We start from the raw sequence: 11,704 nt of genomic DNA on the forward strand, positions 1-11,704 counted from the left end.
ACACACACACACACACACACACACACACATACACACACACATATCTATGGAGTGAACTTGTATTTGCAGATACATTTTATTTTGTTCAAAAAACACACAGTTTTATAAATTCCTACTTTAGAAATAAAACCAGTCTGACTCCAAACTAAACCACAAACAGATTCTAAACAAGGTCTCACACCTAACACGCATTGTCTGGTCTAAAATGTCACTTCTTCTTAACACTGGACCGTGACTTGAAAGGAATTCGGGGATTTACATATACATATTAATCAATTAAAACCTTCTAACTGATTAAAGATTTAACAGCATCTTAGGTTTGTTTAGTACATCCTCATCAATGGTGTGAACCTTTGATGTTTTACTTATAAATTCTGTGTCTGATACTACCTCTCTCACTAACACTGGAAGAAGGACTGAGGCTCCGAAAGCTTATATTTTCAAATAAACCTGTTGGACTATAACCTGGTGTTGTGTGATTTCTGACCTTGTCCATCCCAGGCCAACACCAGCACGTCCACGTTACAATAAATAAAACAGTGAGGATGATCCGAGATAACAAGGTGTAGAGCTGGATGAACACAGCAGGCCAAGCAGCATCGTAGGAGCAGGAAGGCTGCAGTTCCTACTATCAGTGAGGATGATCGGCAGGAAGAAGAGAAAATACACACTTACCAGTCAAGAAGTTTATTGTGATCCAGGCTAAAATTCCTACAAAAAAATAAAATGTAATCAGCACAACCAACAAAATATTTAGACAACATTTAATAACACAGCAGGTGCACAAAACAATGTGAATGCAATGCAGGAGACTGCTCTTTAGCTTGTTCCCTTGTTAAGACTTTTCTCCAGAACTCTCTGGATCACAGCACTTCTCTCCTTTCTCAGTTCTGTAATAAATTAAGCACTGGGCCATTATTTATTTAACGAATACTTCAACCAGCTTAATGTGCTCAGGTAACATTCAGTTTATGGTTTCCTTATCTTTTTACAATTATAGCCTTTGGTTCTTTACATATATAACCCACTGACCTTATGCATCACATTCCTCTCGTTAATACAAAAACATGCCTTTCAGTAAGACAATTGGCAAAATATTGCAGAGAGGTCAGAACCTGAGGTGATTTTGGTGGGAATAAAAACACAGCAACTGATCATGATATTGAATGCTCTGACTGACTTGGAGGAAACTGATTCAATTATAATTTTTAAAAAAAGGACGGCCATATAAATATTTTCATCAACATTTTTCTATTCACTCATGACTTGTGGGAGATGGTAGCTGGGCCAGCATTTATTTCCAATCCCTAGTTGCCCTTTAGAAGGTGATGCTGTGCTACCTTCTTTAACCACTGCAATCCATTTGGTGCAGGTACTCCACAATGCTATTAGGGAGGCAATTGCAGGATTTTGACCCAGTGACAGCGAAGGAATGGTCACTTGGAAGGGAACTTGCAGGTGATGATGTTCCCATGTATCTGCTACATTTGTCCTTCTAGATGGAAGTGGTCAGGTGTTGTAAGGTGCTGTCTATGGATTTTTGGTGAAGTCCCCACTGATTCCATCAAGTCCACACTGAGGATCTGAAGAGTATCCCACCCAGACCCACCCCCTACCCTATCCCTGAAACCCTGCATTCTCATAGCTAATCCACCTAGCTTGCTCATCCCTGGACATTATGGACAACTTAACATGGCCAATCCACCTAGCCTCCATATCTTTGGGCTAGTGATTAGTCCAGTTCAGTTTTCTGACACTGGTAACCTTCAGGATGTTGACAGTGGGGGCTTCAGTGATGATTATGCCATTGAGTGTCATGGGATGGACATGGTCATTACCTGGCATTTGTATGGAGCAAATATTACTTTCCACTTATCAGCCCAAATCTGAATATTGTCCAGATCTTGCTGTATTTTGACCTCGACTGCTTCAGAATGTGAGGAGTCATGAACGGTGCTGACTATTATGCAGTCATCAGTGAATATCCCCACTTCTGAAGTTACAATTAAGGGATGGTCATTGATGAAGCAGCTGAAAATGGTTGGGCCTGGGACTATATACTGAGGAAATCCTATAGACATGGCCTGGACCTGAGATGACTGACCCCAACAACCACAACCACCTTCCTTTGTGCCACACTAATATGTTCAGATATGTCATGAAACACCTCTCAAGAAGGTAGCACTTTAACCCGGGGCTTCCGGCCCAGAACTAGAGGCACTAGAGGTGAGGGATTCTAGAGGTGGGGTGAGAGTGACAGCCCTTGACATTAAAGCCCCAACTGCAGTGGTTAAAGAAGGTAGCTCACCGCCACCTTCTGAAGGGTAACAAAGGATGGGCAATAAATGCTGGCCAGCCAGGAATGCCCACATCCCACAAGTAAATACATAAATAAAAAAATGGCCGCCACATACCCTATGAGGTGGGATATAACTTTGAAGAACAGAGTCGCTTAGATTATTCCAAGGGTTGTACAGGCTCTGTCCGGTATGATTCTATAAAATCCAAAGGCAACACCCTCATAGTCGACCCACAGATCCAAAATCTGAAATCATCCCAAATCCTCCTTTCATAAGCAATTTACATCAAGACCATGAATCACTAGATTTCAAAAGTCGAAGCCATAATAACATTTATAATAGTGACAAATTTTGGTTTACCAATATAAAAAGCAGATAGTTATATCATAAGGGATCTTGATCAGCTGGACCAGTGGGCTGAGAAGTGGCAGATAGAGCTTAATTTGGGGTCGCTGGACTGTTAATCCAGAGACCCAGGTAATGTCCTTGGGACCCGGATTCGAATCCTGCCACGGCAGATGGTGGAATTTGAATTCAATAAAAATATCTGGAATTAAGTGTCTAATGATGACCATGAAACCATTGTCAATTGTCAGGAAAAACCCACCTGGTTCACTAATGTCCTTTAGAAAACAAAACTGCCATCCTTACCTGGTCTGGCCTACATGTGACTCCAGACCCACAGCAATGTGGTTGACTCTCAACTGCACTCTGGGCAATCAGGGATGGGCAATAAATGCTGCCTGGTCAGAGATGCCCTCATCCCGTTAATGAATAAAAAAAATTAGATAAATGCGAATTGTTGCATTTTGGTAGGATAAACCAGGGCAGGACTTGCACAGTTAATGGTAGAGCCCTAGGGTGTGTTGTGGAATAGAAAGATCTTGGGGTTCAGGTGCACAGTTCCTTGAAGCTGGTGTCACAGGTACACAGGGTGGTGAAGGCGGCATTTGGCACACTTGCCTTCATTGGTCAGAGCATTAAGTATAGGAGTTGGAACATCATGGTGGAGCTGTAAAGGTGTCACTTTTGGAGTACTGCATACAGTTATAGTTGCCTTGCTATAGGAAGAATTGGACAAAGTGCAGAAAAGATTTATAAGCATGTTACAGTGACTGGCGAGTTTGAGTTATAAGGACAGGCTGGATAGGCTGGGACGTTTTTCTCTGGAGTGTAGGAGGCTGAGGGTTGACTATATAGAGGTTTATAAAATCATGAGGGGCATAGATCAGGTGAATAGCAAAGGTCTTTTCCCAATGGCAGGGATATTCAAAACTAGAGGCATAGGGTTAAGGTGAGAGAGGAGAAATTTAAAAGGGACCCTAAGGGGCAACTTTTTCGCACAGAGGGTGATGTGTATACGGAACAAGCTGTCAGAGGAAATGGTAGATACAGATACAGTTACAACATTTAAAAGACATTTGGACGGGTACATGAAAGGTTTAGATATGGGCCAAACACAGGAAAATGGGATTAGTTTAGTTTGGGAAACCTGGTTAGCACGCATGAGTTGAACCAAAGGGTCTGCTTCCATGCTGTATGACTCAATGACTCATAAAAACTAAAACCTGAGACAAGTGAAGTAAATGCTAATGAATCTGAATCAGTAATTCACAACAAAATTTAACAATTCCATAAAATCTATTAATCTTCTTTTATCTGAAAGGAATGTCTTTTAAAAAAAAGTTTTTTTAAAGGAACATGTGATTGTCAATCACAACAACAAACTTTGCTCAAATAATGAGATGAAATATAAAATGAATACAATTATAATTTGCATTTTTGTTCATATTTATTAAAATTATTTGGTATGACCTCCTGTTCTGATGAAGGGCCATTGAATTGAAACATTAACTCAACTTCTGTCTATAGATGCTGCCCAATCTGCTGTGTACTGTTAGCTTTACAGCTTGCATTTCTATTTAAAACTGGTAATACATTCTAAGGTACCTTGCAGGCATGTAATCAGATAAAGCTGCATTGAAATAAAGGAGATGTCAAGACTGGCAACCAAAAGAGGTAGTCTTGAAGGATTAGGGTTGGCAGGGTTAAATGGAGCAATTTCAGAGTTTATGCCTAGATGTCTGAAGGCATATCAGACCATGGTTATGTTAAATAGATGGGGCCAAAAAGCCAAAGCTGGAGGAATGTGGAGTTCTCAGAGCAATGTATAGCTGGAGACCATAGGACCATATGATATAGGAGCAGAATTAAGCCACTCAGCCCATCGAGTCTGCATTGCCATTCAATCATGGCTGATATGTTTCTTAACCCCATTTTCCGGCCTTCTCCCCGTAACCCTCAATCCCGCTACTAATCAAGAACATATCCATTCGTCTTAAATACACTAAATGACTTGACATCCATAACCCTCTGCAGTAATGAGTTCTACAGAGTCATCACCCTTTGGCTGAAGAAATTCTACCTCATTTTAGTTTCTAAACAGTTGACTCTTCACCCTGAGTCTTTGCCCCTGGTGCTAGTCTCTCCTATTAGTTGAAACATCTTCTCCATGTCCACTCTGTCCAGGCCTCTCAGTATCCTCTAACTTTCAATCAGATACCACTTCGTTCTTCTAAGTTCTATTGAGTATGGACCCAGAGTTCTCAACCATTCCTCATATTCGGAGTGCCCTTCATCCCTGGGATGATTCTTGTAAACCTCCTCCGGACTCCCACCAATGCCAGCACACCTTTCCATAGGTATGAGGCCGAAATCTGCTTACAATATTCCAATTGTGGTCTGACCAGAGCCTTATACAGCCTCAGCAGTACATCTCTAAACTTGTTTTCCAGACTTCTTGAAATGAACGCCAACATTGCATTTGCCTTCCTAACTGCTAACTGAACCAGCATATTTAACCTTAAGAGAATCCTGAACTAGGACTTCTAAGTTCCTTTGCATTTCAGATTTCCCAAGCCTTTCCCCATTTAGAAAATAGTCCACGCTTTTATTCTTCCTACCAATGTGTATATGTCATACTTTACCATATTGAATTCCATCTGCCACTCCTTTGCCGATTCACCTAGCACGTCCAAATCCTTCTGCAGCCTTCCCATTTCCTCAACACTACCTTTCCCCACCCCATCTACCTTGTGTCATCTGCAAACTTAGCAACAATGCCCTCCGTTCCTCAATTCAAACTATTTACGTATAACGTGAATACTTGTGGTCCCAACACTGACCCCTGTGGAACTCCATTAGTTGACAGCTACCATCCTGAAAAAGACTCCTTTAACACTACTCTCTGCCTTCTACCAGTCAGCCATTCCTCAATCCATGCCAGGGCCTTGCCCCAAACACCATGGGCTCTTTTCTGATTTAGCAGCCTCCTGTGCAGCACCTTATCAAAGGAGGACACAGAGATATAGAGGGCCCAATGAATTGGAAACAGAATGGGTTGTGATGGGGAGGGGTTGGTAGTTAGCATTTGAACAGGAGGGTGAGAATTTTAAATTCAAAGTATTGCCAATCTGGAAGCCAATGCAGACACATGTTCAGGAGTAATAAGTAAATGGAGTTGGTCCATCTCAAATTTATGGAGACTAAAAGGATGGGAGGTCCGGCAGGAGAACAATGGAACAATCAAGTCTATAGGTAACTAAAGTATGAATGAAACTTGCAGTAGTATATGTATTAACGCTGAGGTGAGGATGACAATATTATGGAGCTGGCAGGTCTTAATGGTGGAGAGGATATGGAGTCAGAAGTAGAGCTTAGGAACAAACACAACAAGATAGCAAGTTGTCTGTTTCAGCCTGAGGCAGTAAGCAGGGAATTGGCGCATCAGGAATAGAAATTCGAAATTAGTTTAGCTAGGATTTCAAACTAACAGTCTGACACCAAAGAGGCCATGAAGGAGTTGAGAGGTAGAACTGGGTCAGGGATATAACATCAGAAATAGAAACAGGAGGCGGCGCCTGGAGCCTAGCCTGCTACTCAATACTATCATAATTTAGAACATAGAACATAGAACATAGAACAGAATAGCACAGTACAGGCCCTTCGGCCCACGATGTTGTGCTGAACTTTTACCCAAATCCTAAGGTCTATCTAACCTCCACCCCTACCTTATCCATATGCCTATCTAATAGCCGCTTAAATGCTAATGAGGCCGACTCCACTACCCTCTCTGACAATGCAGTCTACGTCCCGACCACTCTCTGAGTAAAGAACCTACCTCTGACATCTCCCCTATATCTACCTCCACTCACTTTAAAACTATGCCCCCTTGTAATACCTCCACCCTAGGAAAAAGTCTCTGGCTGTCTTCTCTATCTATACCTCTGATCATTTTGTACACCTCTATCAAGTCACCTCTCATCCTTCGTCATTCTAAAGAGAAAAGCCCGAGCTCTCTCAACCTTTCCTCATAAGACCTTCCCTCCATTCCAGGCAACATCCTGGTAAATCTCCTCTGCACCTTTTCCAATGCTTCCACATCTTTCCTGTAATGAGGCGACCAGAACCGGACACAATACTCCAGATGTGGCCGAACCAGGCTTTTGTATAGCTGGAGCATAACTTCACGGCTCTTGAACTCGATCCCTCTATTAATGGAAGGTAGCACACTATATGCCTTCTTAACAAGTCTATCCACCTGAGTGGCAGCTTTCAGGGAACTGTGGACTTGAACCCCAAGATCCCTCTGCTCCTCCACTCCACACTCCATTAACCCTGTATTCTGTTTTCAAGTTTTTCCTTCCAAAATGAATCACCTCACACTTTTCAGGGTTAAACTCCATCTGCCACTTCTGAGCCCAGCTTTGCATCCTATCAATGTCCCTTTGTAAACTAGAATAGCCCTCCGCACTGTCCACAACGTGACCCACCTTTGTATCATCCGCGAACTTACTTACCCACCCTTCCACTCCTTCATCCAAATCATTTACAAAAATCACAAATAAAAGAGGACCCAGAACAGATCCTTGTGGTACACCACTCGTAACTGAGCACCATGTTGAATATTTTCCATCCACTACCACCCTTTGTCTCTTAAGCGTCAGCCAATTCTGAATCCAATCTGCCACATTTCCCCCTACCCCATGCCTCCTTACTTTCTGCATGAGCCTACCATGGGGAACCTCATCAAACGCCTTACTTAAATCCATGTATACCACATCCACTGCTCTACCTTCATCCATGTGTTTGGTCACCTCTTCAAAGAATTCAATAAGGTTTGTGAGGCATGATCTACCCCTCACAAATCCATGCTGACTATCACGAATCAAACTGTGCCTTTCCAAGTGATCATAAATCCCATCTCTCAGAGCCCTTTCCAAAAATTTGCCCACCACTGAAGTAAGACTAACTGGCCTGTAATTTCCGGGGTTATCCTTATTCCCTTTTTTGAACAAGGGAATGACGTTTGCCTCTCTCCAATCTTCCGGCACTAGACCCGTGGACAGTGAGGACAAAAAGATCATTGCCAAAGGCCCTGAGATCTCTTCCCTTGCTTCCCATAGAATCCTTGGATAAATTCCATCAGGCCCGGGGCACTTATCTATCTTCAACTTCCTCAAAATTCCTAGTACATCTTCCTTACTAACATCGACCTCCTCTAGCCTACCAGCCTGTTTCACACTGTCCTCCTCTACAACTAGGCCCTTCTCAGTTGTGAATACCGAAGAAACGTATTCATTAAGGACCTCTCCTATCTCTTTAGGCTCTGTGCACAAATTCCCTTTACAGTCCTTGATCGACCCTACCCTTTCTCTGGTCATTCTCTTATTCCTCACGTACGTGTAAAAAGCCTTGGAGTTTTCCTTGATCCTATCTGCCAAGGTTTTCTCATGCCCCCTTATAGCTTCCCTAAGCCCTTTCTTCAGCTCCTTCCTGGCTAACTTGTATCCCTCTAGAGACTTTTCCATTCCTTGTTTCCTAAACTTACATAAGCATCCTTCTTCCTCTTAACCAGTCGTTCGACCTCTCTCGAGAACCAAGGCTCCCTCACTCAACCGCATCTTCCCTGCCTGCTAGGGACAAACATATCGAGCACACGCAGTATGCATTCCTTAAACAATCTCCACATTTCAATAGTGCTCTTCCCGGACAGCATCTGTTCCCATTTTATGTTACCCAGTTCTTGCCTAACAGAATTGTAATTACCCTTCCCCCAATTGTAAACCTTGCCCTGCTTTATGTACCTAATTTGAATGATTATGTTATTCAATTCTGCCAAAATTTGCTATCTTTTTTTTTACTCTAGCCTTCCTGCCATCTCCTCCCTCACTAACCAACTTCTGAAATGGACACATGCTCAAATAAGCTCCTCCCAGCAATTCACGCAAATGGACAGTCTTCATGCAAAAATCTGAATTGGGTGAACAAAGGCCTATTGACCACAGGATCAATTTTATCAAACTCCAAGGGGGCTCAAGTCTTAGTTCGCCTGCCTGTGAGTCAGAAGTCCTAGGTTCAAGTTACAATAGGTCTGAACAGTTTGTTTCAAAATATCTATCCAAGACCAATACATTTTAGCATCCAATACACACAGACACAGACACACACACACACACACACACACCTCTAAATGCTGGGTAGAATACAGCAGCGCAAACCACACACCTTTGTCCTCAAGGCAGGAAAGACGGGAGGTTTCATATTTGTTGAGGAAGCAAGTACTCGTAATACAAATAATTATATCTAATTTGCAACTTAAATTATCATAACTCAGCATAACTAATGTAGACTTCAAATGATATCTAGTTGGTCATCAAATTTGTAGAGGGTCATAGAATTATATTGTCCCTTTCCAACTCAAATGGTGCAGTAGAAAATAATTAATTTTCTAAAAATTGGGAAGTAATTCCCAATCTAGATATACAATTAGCAACAGAGGAGAAAATAAGCACACTCGAAATTTTGGTACCAACCTTCATATGTGCCATTCATTATACTAACACAGTCATCTGGTACTAAAAAAGGAGAATCCTCAAATAGTTCCTGGACCTGGATTGAGAATACACACATTAGTGCAATTACTGATTTATTTTATAATATGCCGATTGACCAACAACTCCATGTGGTTTTGTCTATTTTTTAAAATCGCCCTCAAGGTTAGATTCTCATTTTTACTGTTTCCCCTTACCATCCATCAAATAGCTCTCACAATTTTCCACCTTCCACAGTACTGTTTCAAAGAATCATCCTCCCTACAGGGATACAATTCTCTTGAAGCCACAGTGCTTCAGAAGCATATGAAACAAGTTCATTCTTGGAATGTGGGGGTTTCTGGCAAGGCCAGCATTCATTGCCTTTTGTAGCTATCCTGAAATGATGGTCATAGGCCTCCTTCTTGAAGCATTGATGACTTGAAACAAGCGAATGACTCATGAGTCATTTCCTGCCCAGGCAGGAAATGTTAGATTTACATTTACAGTAGGAGCTGCCGATGCTGGAGAATCTGAGATAAGGGTCTAGACCCGAAACGTCAGCTTTCCTGCTCCTCTGATGCTGCTTGGCCTGCTGTGTTCATCCAGCTCTACACCTTGTTATCTCAGATTTACATTTATGTTAGTTTGGATAAGGAAAGCAAATTTTATATGCTAAAATAGATATTAGTGAACTAATTGGATATTTATTATAATAACTTAATTATTTTATTGATAAAGACTTATTTTTAGATATTTAAAAATATGCTGAATTCAAATTTGCAAACTACCCTGGTGTGGTTTAAATCAGGATAATACCATGGATCTTTCTGATTTGTGTCTAGGTAGCATAAACAAGTCAGCGAGGCTGGTTTGAGCACTTTTCCTTGGGCATAAGCAACATATTTTCCTCATAAAATGGCACAGTTCCAGTCTTCAAAGTGTTACCAAGCTCAAAGAGTATATGATCTGTTTAAAAAAAAAGTCACTGATTCTTGATAACTGGAAAAGTCAAAATCCTTGTTACTACATAGGAGCTTATTGGCATTTTGAGGATCACTTTCTGTGACTTCACCCACACAAATGACTTTGCCTGATACCAAGATATTGAAGTGGTCCAGAATACTGAATTTGGCTCTTTTTCCACATAATAGCAATACAGCTGGGTTTTTACAATGGCATCAATACATTACAAGGTCACACCTCTAATAGCAAAGCTTGGGCTTTCTGCTCTGGAAGCAGTCGCAGTCCTGCTGTGGCTTTTAATACCACAGGGGTAGTATGCCAGTGGGTTGAAGGTATTGTCTGCTTTGCCACATCCAGTAGTTCTCGTACAGTCTCTGCACCCTAAAATACAACAACATAGGGCTTTAAACAACAGGCCTTCCACTGTCCGTTGTGCACAATATATCGAGTATGCCAGAGCTGATTACTTGTACACAGAAAATGATTTCAAATGATAGCATAATAAACAAAGCTCAGCGCTATGAAGGTAGTCACTGTTTGACTCAGTACAATGTCCTTTTTTGTATAAAAGTTGTATGTGATTCATTAAAATGCTGTTAATTTTCCACTAGACGATAAAGGAAACACCACAAGTGTCGATAGGGTTCAAACTATACATACATGTTTATGTATACAATAACTGTTATCAACACTTCAATTTCTAATAAGTGAATAGGGCACTCAGTGGAGATTTTCCCTTTGCCACACTGTTTACTTAAAAGTGCACAGTTCTCCTTAAAGGCTTTCTTCTGCCTGTTGGATGCTCTGTAGCCATGAAGCTGAAAGAAGTTTTTTTAAAATCTATTAAGAATTGCCATTTCACTGAAGGAGATTCAGGCCAATTCACATTCCCATAACCCTCTCTGAAAACTTTGTTCGCATTTTGACAGATCCCTCCAGAGCAGCAGGGACAATCTATAATGTTCCAAAACAATTAGCAACATTCTGAATCAAACAGTTAATATAAAACAGTTAATTCACTCAATCATCCAATGCTAACAGATCCTTTAAAAAGTTCCTGTATCTGTATCTAAAAGCCCATCTCTGCCAAAAGCATATTAGATCTTCCTTGGGCTCACTCTGTCTGGGTACCAAGTTCAATAATTACTTGGGAGATATAGCTTACAGATTAAGACCGGTGCTGTTGTTGAAAACAAAAACATAGGAACTGCTGTATGAAAAATCACTGTGATTCATCAATTTCACTGTCTACCATCCCAGTGCTCTTAATATCTCCATGATTGTTGAAAATTAAGTAATCATGGGGAGCGTAAAATATCGGTGGTAAACAGTTTTGGGAAGCTCTCAAGCATAGAACATGTGTAAAACGAAAAAGGGAAGGATCTTAATTGCCTCCCCAAACACCCCAGAAAGAGAAGAGAAAGAACAAGGCACATGAACAAATAAACTCGCTGATATCACTTGGAACTTTGTCACTTGCGTGCAGCAGTATAAATGCAGAGTGTTAACCTTAAGAACGTAAGAACTAGGAGCAGGAGTAGGCCGTCTGGCCCTTCGAGCCTGCTC

At 41.4% G+C, this 11,704-nt stretch overlaps 1 protein-coding gene across 1 annotated transcript in view; it reads right to left on the reverse strand.

The window, feature by feature from the left end:
• The window catches only part of entpd5a (ectonucleoside triphosphate diphosphohydrolase 5a), a 48,444-nt gene extending 37,806 nt beyond the window's left edge, over positions 1–10,638 (reverse strand). Inside the window, exons 1-4 of the mRNA XM_048600030.1 lie at positions 10,606–10,638; positions 10,376–10,519; positions 9,176–9,251; positions 676–711 (exon numbers count right to left, since the gene is read on the reverse strand). Coding sequence (XP_048455987.1) covers positions 676–711; positions 9,176–9,251; positions 10,376–10,519; positions 10,606–10,638 — 289 coding nt within the window. The remainder of the gene's footprint in view (positions 1–675; positions 712–9,175; positions 9,252–10,375; positions 10,520–10,605) is intronic.
• Positions 10,639–11,704: the final 1,066 nt, after the last annotated feature.

The sequence above is a fragment of the Rhincodon typus genome, chromosome 8 (assembly GCF_021869965.1).
Source record: "Rhincodon typus isolate 14 chromosome 8, sRhiTyp1.1, whole genome shotgun sequence".
NCBI lineage: Eukaryota > Metazoa > Chordata > Chondrichthyes > Orectolobiformes > Rhincodontidae > Rhincodon > Rhincodon typus.